Here is an 18,249-nt window from a genome sequence, read left to right as displayed (position 1 = left end):
ATCATTCATTTCCTTACCCATCCAGGATAAAAACAGACATCCTGCCTTCAGGAAGGAGATAAAGAATACCATGCACCAGCAGACAGATTAAATCCTATATTTCTGCTGCAGTCAGTTTGGTCAACTTAACAACGTGAGGATAAACTTTACCTTCTTTTTTTTCTTAAAATGTTGCAGTTGTTAGCTGTCATTTTCTACTCCACAAATTGTCCCACAGTGATAATCAATTTTACCTCTGACAGGATCACGGAAAAGCAGCCAAAAATAATGCCTGTCAAAGGTTACACTTCATAGGTGGCTTATGTTTAGTTGTGAGGCTGCATGTTTAAGAACACAAAGGAGCTGAAATGAGGTTCAGCACTGTGTAGTAGATGCTGATTGTGTTTGACAGTTCAGCTTTTTGATCCAGTGTTATTTTAAAAAGTGCTGATTACAGCAGTTTTACAGGTTTTCATCTTTAGAAAGAAATAGTGGCTTAGATTTTAGTTTCTTAGGCAAGTTTGAAAACAAAAAAGCTAATTATCGTGTCTCTAGTTTGAGTCTTCAGGTCAAATTTAGACAATAATTAAAACACACAATGTTTCCAACTTCACCAATGACACTGTAAGTAGTTTTCTCATTTGAAAACTGCCTCAGAATCAGCATTACCTCTGTAGTCACAGCCAGATGCTTTAAGGAAAATCATATCCTTCTTGTTTTTGTGCATTATGCCTGGTACTGAAAAGAGCATTCTATCAATTCATATGAAAACTCATTACATGGCTTGAGCTGGTAAGTGATCTAAGGTAGGCAAAATCACAATCCTAGATCACTGCTTTGAAGCATTAGGCTGCCATTGTGCGGCACCAGGGGAGCAGTGTGGGGTTAAGGGTCTTAGCTCAGGGACCCAGAGTGGCAGTCTATGGGGTTGGGTCTGGAGCATCAGGATTCCAAGCTCTTTGCCCTAACCAATAGGCCATGGTGTGCAAGGCCTCTTTTTTTTAAAGTTTTACTTTGGTAAGATGCGGTCAAGTCTGACAGACTGAGGTACATGTTCTTCTTTCACTCATTATTTTTGTGATTTAAATAATGTATTCAGAACTGTGCTGAAAAACTCTTCATCCTTCAAAGAGAGATTCTGATCTGTCTGGAAAACTGGGTTGGCCTTTCTGGTACAACACCAGAGCGGTTTAAATCCTAACCGAAGCACAGGGTCTTCAATGTGTCAGTAGGGAACTTTAAAACGGAGACCAGGAAAATCACATGTGAGGTTCCTGAAGGCTCCATTCTGGGGCCGCTTGTGTTCAACTTCTACATGCTTCCCTTTGCTCAGATTATAGCAAACAACCAGATCAGTTACCATAACTATGCAGACGACACACAGCTTTACATCAGAATGTCACCAGGTGAATATGAACCAGTCAGAGCATTTGCTAGATGCTTAGAACAGATCATATGCATAACTTGCACCATAACTTTATTAAGTGAATAAAAACAAAACTGAGGTAATAATTTTCGGATAAAAAGAGGAGAGATCCAGAGTTAGCTCACAGCTTCAGCTACTACAGCTTCAGCTACTACAGCTTCAGCTACTACAGCTTCAGCTAGAAACCACTGATTATAGGCAAAATCTTGGTGTCATGATGGACTCAGACCTGAACTTTCCGAGGCACATAAAGACAGTTACCAGGTCAGCCTGAAGAATATGTCCATGATTAAATGACTAATGTCCAAGCAGGAACTAGAAAAGCTCATTCATGTAATTGTTTTAGTAGGATTGATTACTGCAACAGTACCTTTACAGGTTTGCCTAAAAAGTCCATCAGACAGGTGCAACTGATCCAACACACTGCTGCCCGTGTTCGTACTAGAACTAAGGAAGTAGAGAACATCAGCCCAGTTTGAAGCCCTCCCACTGTCTCCCTGTAGCTCAGAGAAGATACTTTAAAATCCTTCTGTTTGTCCATAAATCACTGAAGGGATCAGCACCTCATTACATAACAGATTTGTTGTCAGTGTATCAACCTCCCAGACCATTTAGGTCTTCTAGTTCAAGCCTAATTCTGTACACCCAGAATTAGAACCAAATCTGGAGAAGCAGCATTTAGTTCCTGTTTGCCACTTATCTGGAACTAACTTCCAGAAGCCTATGGAAGGGCTGAAACCTATTTGTCTAAAGCTGCTTTGACAGTGGAACTATTTTATTTGTTTAACTACCTGCTTTTATTATGCCTTTATCTTCATTTGCAAACAGTCTGACTTTAATATTTTTACACTTTTCTTCTGTTTTATAGATTAATTTTTGCAAAGCGCAGTGACTTGTCCTGTACTGAATTGTGCTATATAGATAAAGTTGCCTTGCCTTGCTGATGGAACTTTATGGAAGTTAAGCTTCTATTCAGCAAATTATTCTGTGAACCTTCATTATTCATTACCTTCAAATTCCTCTCTAAGAAAAGGTCAGATTTTTTGTCTCCTTTTTATTGTATTTTTTGTCTCTTTACTTTACTGGATCTCCAATAATTGACTTTTTGATTGTTTTTGTAAACTTTTTGAATGTTATTATTTGATTTTGAGTTGAGGTGTCTATATTGTTATTCGGAAAAATGTATTTATTTCTAGAATGGACGTATAAACCCATTTTTCTGTAAATGTGCAATAAGAGCTAAAACTTTAGTTTAGTTATGGTTTGCTGAAAAATACAAATCAACTCTGAGTAGAGAATTTTTGTTTTTAATGTTTTTAAATTTTTTATGTATTAAGATTATCACTGCTATAGGAGAAAAAAAATTGATGACTTCGATCTTGCATGTCCTGTGCTTTTCGTATTTTGAAGAGTTCACACTTGCAACCTGCAGGACTGAGAAACTGTTCTGAGTTGAACTATCATTCTAAGAGGACATTTGAATGTGGCCTGGAGAAAAGAGGTGAAATGTGTTTATAAACTGCTATTGCTCGAAGGGATGTGAAATCACAACGTGGTTTTCTCCATCCTTCAATTTCCACTTTCAGTCTGATAAAACATTAGAGCCGACCTTTGCTAAAAAAACTGTCATATTATAATTAATGGTTACAAATGGCGCCATCTAGATAACTCTCCTCCTTCTTGAATCTCTAGTGTGTAATTATGTGTGCAGCCACTGAAGCATAGCGCAATTTTCCATGTTGAGTAGAGAATACTTTATTTAATGTTAATGAATAAACATTCTCCCAGAGCTCGGACTGAATCGGATTAGCACACATATAATTTTCTGCCTTATCAAGTTCTGCTGGATGAAATAATTCTTTTCAACTCGATTGTTGAGGTCAGCGCCTTCATCTTTCTCCCGCTGGCTTCACTTGTAGCCTTCATTGAATTGCTTTATTGTACAAATAAAGAAGTCTTTGTAAACAAATAAGCCTGTGTTTACTTGCTTAGGCTTTGCTTCCTATTATTGGTTTCTATCCTCTAATGTGTCTTGACACAGTGGTCTGGAGTAATGACTCTGAAATGCTACACTGAATCGATGCCTGGAGCCTTTTCCTCTCTTAGGTAATTTACTTGGTAATGAGAGATGGTGCGGAAGGCTGTCTCAGCGAGCCCAGAGAAGATGTAATCTGTTTTCCCACTGATTCAGGCAGGTTAAAGAGTCTTGGGCTGTTAATTAATTAACTATGAACACTAAAGTAGGATTTTACTGAAGGGCTCAATTTGGGTAATCGGTGCCCTTCACCTGTCTGCGCCCCAGAGGGTTTTCTTGATGTCTGCTGGTGAACTATGTCACTATCATAAAGGCAGATATTTCAGTGTGGACAACATACACAAGACTTTGTTTGTTTGTTTTTTTATCCGCCGGCACTGAACACGATGGGGCTGTGTTCCCTCCTGTCTATAAAACAATCTGTATCAATCAGAATTGATCTAAATGAGCTGGCATGTCAACAGAAGACGCTCTTGAGAGTGGTTTTCATGGCCGGAGATAAGGTCAAAAAAGCCATTCTGGCCATCATAAAGAAAGTATTGTCATACTATTGATGCCATTTATTACCGGACAGGGGCGGTTGGAGGAGAAAGAGAGGAAAACGATCTGGCCTAATGCTCCGAGGAGACTGAAATGACAATGGAAAATCTATAAACCTTGGCCTAAAAGTGAACTTGTTGATATTTGAGCACGTTTTTATTTGTTGACAAATAAAGCATCTGTTGTTTTGTTGACACATGGCATAACGCTTTGAATGTCTGTGTCTGAGTTGGTGCATAAGATGTTCTGAGTAGTATGTGTAGCAAAGTAATGAAAGCACTGTTAAACTGAACTATAAATTAAATGCAATGGCTAGTATTACAAGTATTACATGAATACTTGAGATCAAAAACTTTGTAAAAAAATATATAAATTAATTCAAAGGGCTTTTACACAACTTTTATAAAGAAAGCTAATAATAGTGGAGGAAGCTTTGCATGTACAGTAGGTAATTTATAGCTAATATCTTTTATGCAACAAAACTGTGAATCCTGTAGACGGATCCAAGGTAATATTTGGACCTTGAAAGACTTTTTTTTACTTCAGCAGCATTTTTTTTTTCATATATTCATTTCTTTAAAAAATGTGCTCTTCTAATTAGTGTAACAATCATGCTTATCCCAAGCTTATCTACAGCTGTCTATTGTTGAGAGGCGGGTACACCCTGGACAGGTCACCAGTTCATCGCAGCGCAACAGAGATACAAACAGGACATACAACCATTCACGCACACACTCACACCTAAGGATAAATCAGAGAAGCCAATTAACCTAACAGTCTTGTTTTTGGACTGTGGGAGGAAGCTGGAGTACCCGGAGAGAACCCACACATGCTCAGGGAGAACATTCAAACTCCATGCAGAAAGACCCCAAACCTGGAACCTTCTTGCTGCAAGGCAGCAGTGCTACCCACTGCGCCACTGAGCAGCCCTAGTGTAATAATAATCTAACTAATAAAAGCTGTTTTTATTAGTTAGTTGTTTTCTACATTATCATTGTAACAGTTATATATTGGAGATAATGCTCTAGGCTTAGCATCACATTAAACCTGACATGACAGGAGACTAACAGTAATTCCTGAGCAGACAGTATCTGCTGTTCATTCTAAAGACGCTTCCACAGCTGGAACACCCAGGTTAAACTGTGACAGCCGCATAGAAGATTCTAAGAAATTACCTCTTTTGAGGTAAAAATCTATCAGTACATTTAGGGCTGGGCGATATGGAAAAAAACTATATCACGATATGGATTATTTTATATCACAATAACGATATATATCACGATATACCACATAGGGGTGTGCAAAATAATCGTCATGATGATGCATCGTGATTCCAATTTTCGTGATCTACTGCATCGATTCTTGACGCCAAGTATCGATTATTAATTTAAAAAAATTAATAAATAAAATTGCATGAATGGTTGGCTAACATCAGCCAAAAACAAGTGTAATACAACTTCCAGTCCAGTAAATGTCGCTGCAAATGTGTTGACGCACGCTGCCTTGTGTCACAAGCATTTCCGGCCGTGGGATACTGTGCCGAGTCATTCAAAAACAAAACATGGAGGAGAAAATATTGCAATGCATCGCAATAATTCAAGTATCGTGATGCATCGTGATAGAATCGCATCGCGGCCTGTGAATCGTGTTTCGAATCGAATCGTGACTTCTTTGGCAATACCCACCCCTAATACCACAACTGATGTTGCATTTTATGTTTTCATAGTCCGTCAGATGGACAGGGTTGAGCATTTTAGTAAGCATATTAGACGAGGTCCCGAAAGCTGTCTTTCTCGACTATGTAAACGGGGGCCATGCCTTTACAGATATAGCGTGAAATAGCACCTGTGATCTGCTTGTGTCGCTGAGACGTCTTCTCATATTGTGATCCTTGGGCGAATGCTTCGTTAAGCTTCGGCTGTGAGAATTTCTTTCCAGTGCTTCCTGTATTTTCATCCCTTGTTTGTTTTGATCGGAGTGGTTGTAGTTTCCCGTGTTCTTGTTCATGATTTTTCTTCAGGTGGTAAAAGAGGCCGGAAGTATTTGCATCAGCCGCTGGAACGGCTTTGCTGCACAGTTTACATATCGGCTACGTTTGTTCTTTATCAGATGGCTGAAATCCGAAATATAACCAAACAACCGAGCTGCCTCCCCTTTTGGGCAAAAGTGGTGTTTGTTGTGTCTGTGACCTGGCAACCGTTTCGGACTCTGTAACCGCTGCTGTGGTAACATCTTCTTGGGTGTCCATCATTCATTTTTTTTCAAGCCAGAAAGAAATTTCGCGGGCTCTCTCCGTCAGTAATGTCGCAAACGTATGGTGCAAAGCCGCGTGACGTAAAGCGGTGTAGTGTCGCAAAACCACGTTCTCTACACATTATCTTTTTATTCTCTTTTTTTTTTGTTATATACACTTAGAGTTTGCATAGCAAAAACGCAAAATTGTTATATTAACAAATTATATTAAAATGTATATTAGCAGTAATAATAAAAAAGTTTATCACGATAGAAAAAATAGAGGAGAAAGGTCACGATAGACATGTTTCTCTCGTCCTCACGATATATATCGCCATATCGCCCAGCTCTAAGTACATTCAGCATATTGCATATACACAATTCATTAAGAATAGCATCACTTTTCTTTAAAAAGACACTGAGCCTTCTGTTTGAAGCCTTAGCATCTGTATGAACAGCTGGTGGATATTTATTAAGCTCCGATACGGGGTATCCCAAGGCTTTGATTTAGGACCCTGTTTTATCATTTATACATCAAGAAAAATTAAATGATCTGGTTAAAAAATAAATTTCCTCCAATCCATACATCCATTCATCTTATCCAAAGCGGGGTCGTTAGGCGTGCTGGTGCCTATCTCCAGCTGTCTACAGGCGAGAGGTGGGGTACACCCTGGACAGATCGCCAGTCCATCACAGGGATTCCTCCAATCCATCTCAGATTAGTTGTCATTCTGCTTATTAATGGCAGACTGGTCATTGAAATTCTGTATCAAGCCAACCTGGACGATCAAGCATTTATGCTTTTAACAGTGAAGGCAGGAGCCAAATTCTACTGAAAGCAAAAACAATTTATCAAAAAATCTTGTCATCAAAGTGAATTACCGTATGAAATGGCCTCATATTTTCCTCCAATATGGCTGCACTTTGAACTTAATAAAACAAAATGGACCAACAGATGACATGTCCCACCAAACCATAAGTGACAGCAGAAATTTATATTGTACCTCCCATGGATTTTATCTATCTCCCTCTTAATTCAAACTCTTAATTATGTAATTAAAGGCAATTTCTCATTTCAACAAATGGACCACAGATAAATAGTCAAATCCGGTTTTTCTCCTCAGCTTATAGTGTTGTCTCAGATTAAAAATCCACACAGAAGACAATTGTTTTTCCTCCTGTCCTGGTCATGTCTGGGTGTGCTGGCTCTTAAAGCACCAACTTCAGCATTACTCCACACCCTGTGAATCTCCCCTAATCTCTTGAAAAGCTTTGGCTTCATACTTGTCAAGGCCGTAGTTATCCCTGCTTGTCGTGCATTTTCTTTCCACCAGGCATTTTTCTGTCTGTTCAACTTTCCAGACATTTTCTATAATAAAACAGGATGCAGAACTAAACCGTAGAGATACGCGCTGCAGTGTTGTGGTTATGCTCCTTGTGGTGGGTATCACTAACTCTTTTTGACAACTGCCAAATCCTCCTCATGACTGTTGAGGCAGTAGTATGTCCTTAACATAACATTTCTGTACTAACTACCCTTTTTTAATGATCTTATTTAATATTCACAATTTCTAAGAAACTGATTTTTGGATTTTCTGCAGCTTTATGGTATGATTATGCAGGATAAGAGAAATAAACATTTCTGATTAAAAAACATGTACTTCGATTACTTTATAACTTACTGAAGAGTATTTTGGAAACTTAAGGATCTGCTGTACCTGCAAAGCTCTTCTACAGGTCGACTATGTCTGGAATTATACAGTAACTTATGTTTCAGTATAAAGTCCATACATTTCTTTATAAATGCAGACTTATTATTCTATGTTTGAACACTCTTTCTCACCTCAGCCATCCTTTAACCTCTGCCATCTCCATATATTTGAGTCTCAGCTTTGAGGATAACTGTGCAATGTCTTTATGTCCCTGCAGGGTTTGGGATGACGACGCCTGTGACAATTGCTGGGAAAGTGTTCCTGATATTTTATGGGCTTCTGGGCTGCGCTGCCACTATCCTCTTTTTTAACCTCTTCCTGGAGCGCATTATAACACTCCTGGCTGTTGTAATGAAGGCTGTGAGAGAAAGAAGAATCAGGAACAGCGGTCTCCTTCCACCAGGAATCCGGCATGACTTCTCAGCCTACTCTCTCCCAGGATGGAAGCCATCCGTGTACCACGTGATGCTGATTCTGGGACTGTCAGCCATAACCATCTCCTGCTGTGCGTCGGCTATGTACAGCCCCGTAGAGGGCTGGGCATACTTAGATTCACTCTACTTCTGCTTCGTCACCTTCAGCACCATTGGCTTTGGCGACTTTGTCAGCAGCCAGAGTGCTGCCTACCAATACCAAAGCCTCTATAGGGTGGCCAACTTCTTCCTAATGCTAATGGGCGTCTGTTGCATCTACTCACTCTTCAATGTAATTTCTATTGTTATCAAGCAGGTGCTCAACTGGATGCTGGAGAAAATGAGCTGTTTGTTTTGTCAGCGTTGCAGTAAGGCAAACGCCCTCCTGGGCAGGCGCAACGCCATCCGCCCAGGCTCCAGGGGTCGTCAGAGTCGGTTCAGTCATCAGCCTGACTCAGACGGTCCATGTGATAGTGACACTGAAGGACGGAGGCTATCAGGGGAAATGATCTCCATGAAGGACCTGGCGGCTTCAAACAAGGTGTCCCTTGCTCTCATGCAGAAGCAGCTGTCTGAGTCTGCCAACGGATATCCCAGGACGGTCTGTGGCAGCTCTCGCCATAATGGCTTCTCTGGGGGCGTGGGGGCCCTTGGTATCATGAACAACAGACTGGCAGAGACGAGTAACTCCAGGTAGAACATGCAGAGAGGAAAACAAAGCATCCAAACATCTCTCAACTTTATAGTGGAACCCTGCAGTTCTGCTGAAATGGTACCTTGTTATGCATGTCATATATCATTTTTATACTCCTGACTGGAATTAAAAACCTCTTCTAAGGATGATGGCATGAACAGAGAATCACAGAGCTCCTCTTAAAGCATGGTGACAGCACTCTCAACCTAAGACTCAAAAAGAATGAGCTTTAAAATATCAGCTCTTGGCTGGAAGCAGTTGGTGCACCCAGTCAGTTCATCAGACCTTTTATGGTTGAATCATTGTGCTGTAAAAGAGCCAAGTGAAGCAAACTGCACAGTTTTTGCTTTCTTGGAGTGTTGCCAGTTCATTTGAATGTACATATGCTGACAAAAAAAGTATAACCGCTGACTGATATAGCACATACTGATCTATGCATTATATTTCTTGTACATTTTGCACCATTTTTCAACGTTTCCTTTCTTTTACCCCTATCCTGCCTTTTGTTGATTAATTTCTTTTCTTGGGGCCAACAGTGAAAAGTAGACCTTCACATCATGGCCATGATGTAGCTGATTTAAAGGGGGTTGTAGCATAGGACAGCTTTCCAGTGCTACACCAACAAGCTACAAAGAGAAATTTCCTCTCTCTGCAAATGGAAAAAAGGAAAAAGATGAAGAATGAAAATCTGTTTCTTGAGAGAGAGAAACTGGCCTTCTTATCAGCTATATGCACATGTTTGAGTGGCCAGACACTGACTTAAAGGGTAAAAGATGGCACCAACCATATCTTTCTTTCACCATGCTGTATGTTTCAAGCTAAACAACTCACTGTGAGGAAAATAAAGAGTTTTTTTTCTGTTTGGTATTAACTGCAGTGTATTATAAAGAAATTGCAAAAAGAAGAAAAGGAGAAAAACACTAGATAGGTTAAAGATGTATGAGGAGGTCCTTTTCACTAGAATGCAAAGGTTTTCATGAAACATTTTGTGATTTCAAAAGGATTCAGCTTATCCAATATATATTCATACATTTCTTAGATTTTGGCCCTTAATTCCACATGTTTCAATGTATTTTATAGGGATTTAATGTGATATAACACAGTAATGCACACCTGTATGCTGAATTGATAAAACAAAATAAAGAGGAGGGTTCCCTAGTTATGCTTAGCCCCCTGTGACACCCCTAAATCAAATAATAGAAACAAAACAATTAGAAAGTCTGTTTGCCCGAAACTAATTTAAATAGACAGCAAGGACCTAAAAGAAAATGGTCTGAATACAGGGGACAAAAATCTACATTTATTGGCCCTCCTTCAGAATGGACAGTCCACATCAGTGAGGAGAATGTCACTTAAAAGAGTAACTAGTTATAGCTACTAGTTGAGTAAGTGAATGTACAATCAACGTAACTAAATACTAGTCAAATAACAATGCATTTCCTTTTTACAATCTAAGATGTTGAAGAATTTGGAAAACTTTCCTGATATTGGAACTTCAATACAAATTGTTAAATTATTAAATATAAGATTTTTGATATAAATTATTGAAATAAATAATTTAAAAGGTTTCGTATCTGAAAAACATACACTAATTTGTACCATTTTGGTGTATGTGGCTAAACAAGTGAGTTACAATATGATCATGTAGAATTAAACAGGGGTCACACCACTGGAGAAAAACACCCAGCATAACTGCAGATTTACAGCATTTCTGGGGGGGAAAACAGCAGTAAACCATGCAAGTGAACTCAGTATACCAGAGAGCAACATGTGGCAATGTTAGGTGCTTCTTTAGATCAGAGGTGCTTCTAACAGATGTACAAATTCTTTTTTCTGGCACATAATGAGTATATCGCAGGAATGTTTAGCTTTTGATTCTAGATTTACTTTTAGGGACTCTCATTGGCTCTGTGCCATCTTCTCTCCTCTCAGCCTGTGTTCAAGGTAAGGTGAACACCCGCCCACATTACAGGTTCTCAGCCAATCAGCACTTTGTATGTCACTATATCAGCTTTACTTGACCCTCAGCTAAGATCTGCCGCTCATAGTTGCTTTGATTGATCAAGTTGTAGTAACACGCTGCTTTAGATTGCAGGTATCGCACTGTCTATACTAATGTGTGAAAAGTAATTGGTTTGTTTTTTAATGACTAACAAGCAAAGTTACAAATTTAATTTTTTAGGTAACATTATTACTCTCAACACTGTCCCTAAACATAGTGTATCATGGTAATGGCAGAACCATGCTGCGTAGATTGTTTTCTCTAGCAGGTACAACAAGGCTATTCATTGGATTATGTGGAGATAGATGGTTCTTAATTCAAGGCAAACCATAAAATAAACCCAAAAGAGGCTCCAAAAGATAAAAAATAAAACTGGGGTGAAGATTCAACTTTAAGCAGGACAGCTGTAAACATTTGAGATGGTTTTGATCCAAACAAATGCATGTCATAATGACCTAATCAAAGTCAAGTTATTATCAGGTCTTTTACTTTTAATAAATCTAGATGAAATTTGAGATACGTTAATATTTCCTGTAAAATGCTCCACTTAGTGTTTGTGACAATAATGCTTGTGCATCTAATTCTGAAAAGGTTTTAAAGGCAGAGAACATTCTGAAAAAGAATTCACACATTAGGGGGGTAAACATTTAAAGCCTGTTAAAGATTCGCCATCATCCAGGACAAGGTTATTTTAAAAGTTTAAAGCAAAACAAAAAAACAACTAAACCTAATTTTTTGGCGGTTGAAATTTTTTTGATCTTCATCTGAAGGCTGTTATTCTGCAGATGTAATTCTCATGTGCAGATTGGACTCTCCTAACAGGGGATTGTTGGTTCCATTATAAAAGGAAAATAAAACACACAAAGGATTCCATTGCATTTTTGGAACGTCTGAAAAAACTCAGAAAGATTTTCTTCAAAAACAGTATCAGTGCATTTCAGACATAACTGATCTCTCAGACAGAGGTTGGTTAATCCCAAGGACAAAATTCTTAAACACAAACTAAGCTCCACAATTCTCAGTTCAGTCCAGTGAGGAAAATTTAGACTACTTTACTAAAGAATCTAATACGGCTCTCCAAGATAAGGGACTCTCTTCTGGGGGTCAAATGCCAGTTATTTCTTGAGAAAGGACAAGAAAAAAGGAAATAGAGGAAGAAACATTTAAACATTAAGCTTGATGTTCAGTAAAATTCAAACCAAGCACCTCACAGCCACCATTAGTGCTGCTCAAAGTGGGCACTAACTCTGCTCTTTGGGGAGTTTGAGCTGTATGGGATTTAAATCCAAAACAAGCCTAAAAAGCTCAGACGTCTTCCCTACTAGCTTTGAACTGAGAAAGCTCTTTGGATAATGGATGAAATGTTTTCATCAACAAAGCCAAAGACCAGGTTTGTTGTTTTTTAACCTTATTATATGTTTGCATTGACGGATCAGTTAGATTTTTGTCAGCTACTGGTAAATTAATACAAAGGTCTCATATAGAAATTTGAGCAGAGATTTTAACTGCATTTAATAAAGACATTGCTGTTTGGAAACTCATATAATAATCAAAGCTGTTAGAGCAGATTCAAGGGGAGCAGCAGAGTACGTTTGTGATGCAAATAAGAAGCGATGACTATAAGAGTTTGAAGGAGGAAACATTTCTGAAATAACTCTCTATAGGACTGTAAAATCAAAATCTGTGTTTAAAACAGATCCAACGGACTTAGAAGTAGAGATGTAGTTTATGCTGAAATATATATATTTTTTTCCTCCTTCTTGCTGATTTATGTCTATTTTTCTTTATATTTTTGATGATGCTTAATTTGGGCACTCAGCATCCCTTTAAGAAAAGGTCCCCTGCAGCACAGTCCTCAAAGAAGGATCAATGCATGCCTCCTACTGAGAGGCATATCTGCGTTTTTATTCTCCAAGCCAACCTTTACTTCCCTCACTCTGGAAACTATAATGACATTCTGACACTTTCTTATAACTACATTTAGAAATTCATACGTTTTATTTAAATTTACAAAGCTTTGCATCAGGGAAAAGTCATCTTCGATCATTAAAATCACAAACCGGTCTGTTGTTTTGCATCTGACATACAGGGATGTTTAACTCTCAGTTTCAGTGTTTCAGATTGTGTTGGATCACATGGAGTTCTCTACAGTCTAGCGGCTATTTATGTTAGAGATATGGAGCCGTGCAATGTTTGATATCTGGAAACATCAGTTTAACAGAAGAGGAAACTATCAGCTACACTGTCCTGGTGACAGTGATGGACGAAGCGCTGCAGTGGGAACAGCAGCTGGAAGTCGTGAGGATGTTAATCGACCCCTTTCGGATCCAGACTCATGTGCAATGCAAATGTACGGCCACTGGTTCACCCACAGACTCCATCTATCTTCAGCATCTAATGTCCCTCAGTGCACTTTGCTTTTTGTTTTTTTCTTTCTTTCTGTGTTCCCCATCATTTCTGCTCCCACTTTGTATTCACTGCAGCAAACCCCTCCTGCTTCCTTTATCTTGCAGATCTGTCTGATCCTGCTCATCGCTCTTACACTGTGAATAACAGACATGTCATAAATGTATATATGTAAAGAACTGGAATGTCTTTAAAAGACCATTTAACTGAAGTGAATGAAGCTCTGAGTTGTAGTGCATAGATCTGAATAATTTCCTTTCCTCCCTATAGTCTCACAAGAGGAATAGAGAAAATGACTCAGGTAGTTCAACTTTCAGGCCTGTCTTAGTTGTTCCTGCATGCCATCATGGTAAAGCCATAGCTGTATATAAAACAGAGTACTGTTTTAAATCTATTTTTCTACATATAGTTCAATTATTTACATGTGGATCACTGAACAAGTCTGCAACTTGCCTGTTTTACAGTCAATCAGCAGATGAAATGAGATGAAAGAACCAGAAATTATCCATCCTGCATAAGCATGAATTTGGAAAAAAGGAGAAAATTTTTCAAAGGGTTGGCTTTGTTTCTGCATAAATTATGTTTTTGACTGGAATATATTTATATTTCATATTCACCCCAAAACATGTTTATTTCCCTGACAGAAGATGAGGAAATGTGTTAAAACTTTTAGCAAAGCTAATCCTTTGCTCTCCTACGGTCATGACGCTACAGTTCATATGTTTTAGCAGAGCTTTCTGAACCAGTGATGGTTTCCCTTCCATCAATCGTCCCAGAGGATTAAAAGGGTCTTATAGAAGGTCCCTCTTTAAATTAATCTAAACTAAATGATAATGTGAACCTTCAACTTTATTCTGTAACCTAAGGTTAGAGAGGTGGAGGTTTCTGATTTTTTTACGCACCTATATAATCAGCTGCTAATTATTCTAACCTTACTTTCTAAAAGGATCGCTTCCTTTTCATATACTTGTATAGTTATACCATACCACACAGGACTAAAAGAAAACATGGTATTTTGAGTTCTTTCTTGAATATAAGCCACTGTTCTCCTGAAGATGTTATTCACATAAAAATAACAAGGTTTTAATCTGTATCTTCCTTGAAAATGGAACATATCCAGCTTTTTTTAGCATATATACAGTAATTTGGAAATTTCAACAGATCTTACTCCCCATTGCATAGCATAGCTTCAATGGTAATTTAGGGCTTTAAATAATGTAGATGAATAATTCCTTTATACTGTGGACTTTAAAACAAAAGCATCTCATTAAGTTTGAAAGTATTGTTGTTTTCTATATGAAAAAAAAAATCTTAAACAGTAATTCTGGCTGAATATTTGAGCTGTCTCATTTAATATGGTTGGCTAGATCTGAGAACAGTCCAAACATTAGTTTCTAAAAACATTGGTCTATAGGGCCATCAGCATGATGCTGCCATCGCCGTGCTTAAAATTTATTACAGTTTTCTTGAACCTAAAAACATCAGCTTGATTTCTCTAAATTAGGGGTCACCAACCTTTTTAAGACTGAGGGCTACTGCATGGGTACTGAGTCATAGGGGCTACCAATACTGACCTATGAACTGGAGGAGTCAGCGTTGACCTAAACTTCATAGATAATAAACATATTTCTGTTGTTTCTTTTCATTTCTAATTTACTTTTATGTATTGTAATTTTTAAATCCCTATAAATGCTTAAACGTTCCAATGAGAAGATGATATGATAAAATGCTTTATAATGATACAAAATAAGAGCTGCAGCTTAAAATAAAATTTCTAACTTAGTCCCCTGGTGAGTTGTTCTGTTTTCAGAAGATGCTGAGGGTGGACTTTGAGGGCTGCTTGGTGCCCACAGGCACCACGTTGGTGACCCCTTCTCTAAATATTTGTCTTACCAGTGTGGAAAAACACTCTTGTCATATGTGACCGTAAAACTTTTTCTCTGGAAGACTTTTTCCTCCTGATTGTGATTAGCAGCAAATTTGGGTCATTCTGGATCTGAAGCACCTGTTTCTTTCTCTGTGCTGATGATTTCAGCCCTTTTTGGATTCACTTTAGACACCAATACTGCTTCTATATGCTCTTTCAACTCAAACATTGTTAAGGCTCATATGTCCAAGTGCTAGCGTGGATGTATGTATATACATATTTTAGCCTGCAGTAATTATTCAGAGTCTGTGTGGATCAATATGCAGCCAATTGAAACTTGGCTGACTAATTGTTGTCTTAAAAATCTCTAAAGTTGATGCTGTGCAGCAACTCCACTAATGAAAGAATCAACCATCAAAGGCTGGAAATGATGATGATGATGTATGTAAACTTCTGACTGATGCTGTCGTTATTATATGAAGAGTAACATTTGGTCACCTTTTTTGAATGAGTGGCTTTAAATCAATTGCCTTAGAGAAGTCATGAATTATAACAAATGCTTTCCTTTTTTTTTTATAACAAGCAGGACCTCACCATCCTTTTGCAGTTTGCAAAATTGATTTCCATTGATTACAATGGTTTTAATGGGCCCGCTGTTCTCTATATCTATCTGTAAGAGAAAACAGGTGGTCTTAAGCGTTGTTTGTGTTTGGTAGCAACTGATATGCCTCTGAATTTGGATATCAATATCTTTTTTTTATCAATTGATTCATGTCTGCACCAAACCCTGTAATTAAAGTCAGATGGTGCAAAATTCAGAATACAAAGCAGACTCTGATAGCAGCGCTGCCTGAGCTAAAGCGGAGTCCTCAGAGTTAATTCATGCTTGAACTGTTGGAAATTATCACTGACACTGTTTATTTCCTGTAAACACATATTGCACTGTATTCACACGGCTCTGTAGGCAGCGGTTCTTCATTAAAATGTCATGCTTCCGTGGAAAGCCTGATAATGAAACAATTTGCCTGACATGAAAAAAAAAGGCTGAAGATACTGTTAGTGTGTAATTTGTTGATGCGGTTGATGGAGCGGTGGTACAATTATCTTTTATTTACCATATTTCTCCACAGTCACAGTGTGATGCGTAACAATTTGCTCTCTTGGATTTCTGCGAAGGAAGGGCCTGTTAACTTCTTAGGGTTTATGACTGTTAAAACAGCCGCTGTTGTGATCAAAATGTACTGACATTAAATTGGTTGGAAGTCATATGAGAGGGCTTGGTAACACCTTGTAGACTTTGCAAAAAAATTATTTATCATTCACTGTGTTTGGCTGCTCAAGGCTTTGAAAGTTGCTGGTTTTCATTCCGATTTTGATTTCCAAATCTAAAGGACATGTGTGCCTTTTTTTTTTTTATGAAGGCAGATGATTTGGAGCCACACTCTTGGTTTAGAAGCTCCACAATGACTCTAAAATCTAGTTCTTTTAACTGGTGACTGTATTCATATCTACACCACTCCATACCTCAGTGTGTGTTTCATGTTGCTTGCTTCATGCTGTAACATCCAGTTAATGTATGCAAATGAATTCAGTTTGCAAGTTGCACATTTATACAGATGATTGTACTTTTATATTTATGTAACGGAAAATGAAACCTATATGAGATGAGAAGGAGTTACATTAAATGATAATGACCCAGATATTGACTTCTTTTATTTATTATTGTCTTTCTCTTCAAAGGGCTTTTTTTAATGGTTTGCAGAGAGAAAATATCTGAGGAGAAGGGTTCAAGATGACCTAACAGAATGGATTTTTCATCCATTTATAGATTTCTGAACATTTTGGGTTATAATAGCTCTGATGACAGATGATTATTGCATTACAATTCCCACATGGTCCTTCTGGAGTTTTCTCAGACAGCAACACAGATTTCAGGAAATTACTGCCAAGACTAAGCCTGTGCATAAGCTCCATAAAGCCATGAAACTCATTTGGATGCTTGGGCTTTTGGGTGGATTGAACAAAGCTAAAACATGCAAAATAATGAGCTTATTAGTGTGGTATTATTAGAGCCAGGATTAGATAGAAAAATACATTTCCCTTTATGTTACAGTTTACATTTTAGACCAATCTGCACAAATAAATGTAGCATAAGAATTATATCAGGTAAAAAAAAATAAAACATGAGTATAGTTTTTGTTAATGTCTCCAGAGTGTGAAAGATTTTGTTGTATGATGTTGCTTACCAATTTATATTTTTTTATGAGCAACATAAAATGTGTTATAAATCAGAATGAAATAAACATTTTGGAGTATCACTAAAGACTTATATAGAGACACTAGCTGTTCAATTGGGTGGTTTCAATTTGAAATATATATCTATCTATATATCTATAGATAGATATATATAGATATATAGATACTTTGCTAGCATTAGATCCTAGTGGGATGTAAATACTGGTGATAAATGTCCATAAATGTCCGTGGCAGAGAGTAGGACTGTCATCCACTTACATATATACATATGTGTATTAATCCAGACAATGTGCAAAGTCAATCAAATTTAAATTGTGCATAAAGATTTCAAAATTGTAGATTTTTATGCTTCTTTTCCAGCATACTGTGCCTGATTTAGTTTGCATAGAAACATTATATAACATTAACTAAAAATGTAAGTAAAAAGAGCAAAGCCAATAGTCAAATACTGTCAGATACAACCATGAGCACAGCCACAATCCCTGTTTCATTCGACCACAGACAAGCACATCTACCTCCCTGTTCCAGGGAGGTAGATGTGCTTGCAGGCCACAGAACGTCATGGTCCCCTGACTGCTCCCATGGACCCTGTGTTAGCTCTGCAGTGCTATCAGAGGGCCAAGAATGGGCTGCTTCCCTTGGTAAAGTGTTGCCTATGCGGAAGATCCAAGAAACTTGGACCAGACA

General features: G+C 38.0%; 1 protein-coding gene across 1 annotated transcript in view; it reads left to right on the top strand.

Moving 5' to 3' along the window:
• The window catches only part of kcnk12 (potassium channel, subfamily K, member 12), a 45,311-nt gene extending 32,544 nt beyond the window's left edge, over positions 1-12,767 (top strand). Inside the window, exon 2 of the mRNA XM_038280107.1 lies at positions 8,142-12,767. Within this exon, the coding sequence (XP_038136035.1) occupies positions 8,142-9,034 (893 nt within the window). The 3' untranslated portion in view covers positions 9,035-12,767. The remainder of the gene's footprint in view (positions 1-8,141) is intronic.
• Positions 12,768-18,249: the final 5,482 nt, after the last annotated feature.

Source organism: Cyprinodon tularosa, unplaced genomic scaffold, assembly GCF_016077235.1.
Source record: "Cyprinodon tularosa strain WSP-4 unplaced genomic scaffold, ASM1607723v1 ctg157, whole genome shotgun sequence".
NCBI lineage: Eukaryota > Metazoa > Chordata > Actinopteri > Cyprinodontiformes > Cyprinodontidae > Cyprinodon > Cyprinodon tularosa.
This window is presented reverse-complemented; position numbering and strand designations above follow the sequence as displayed.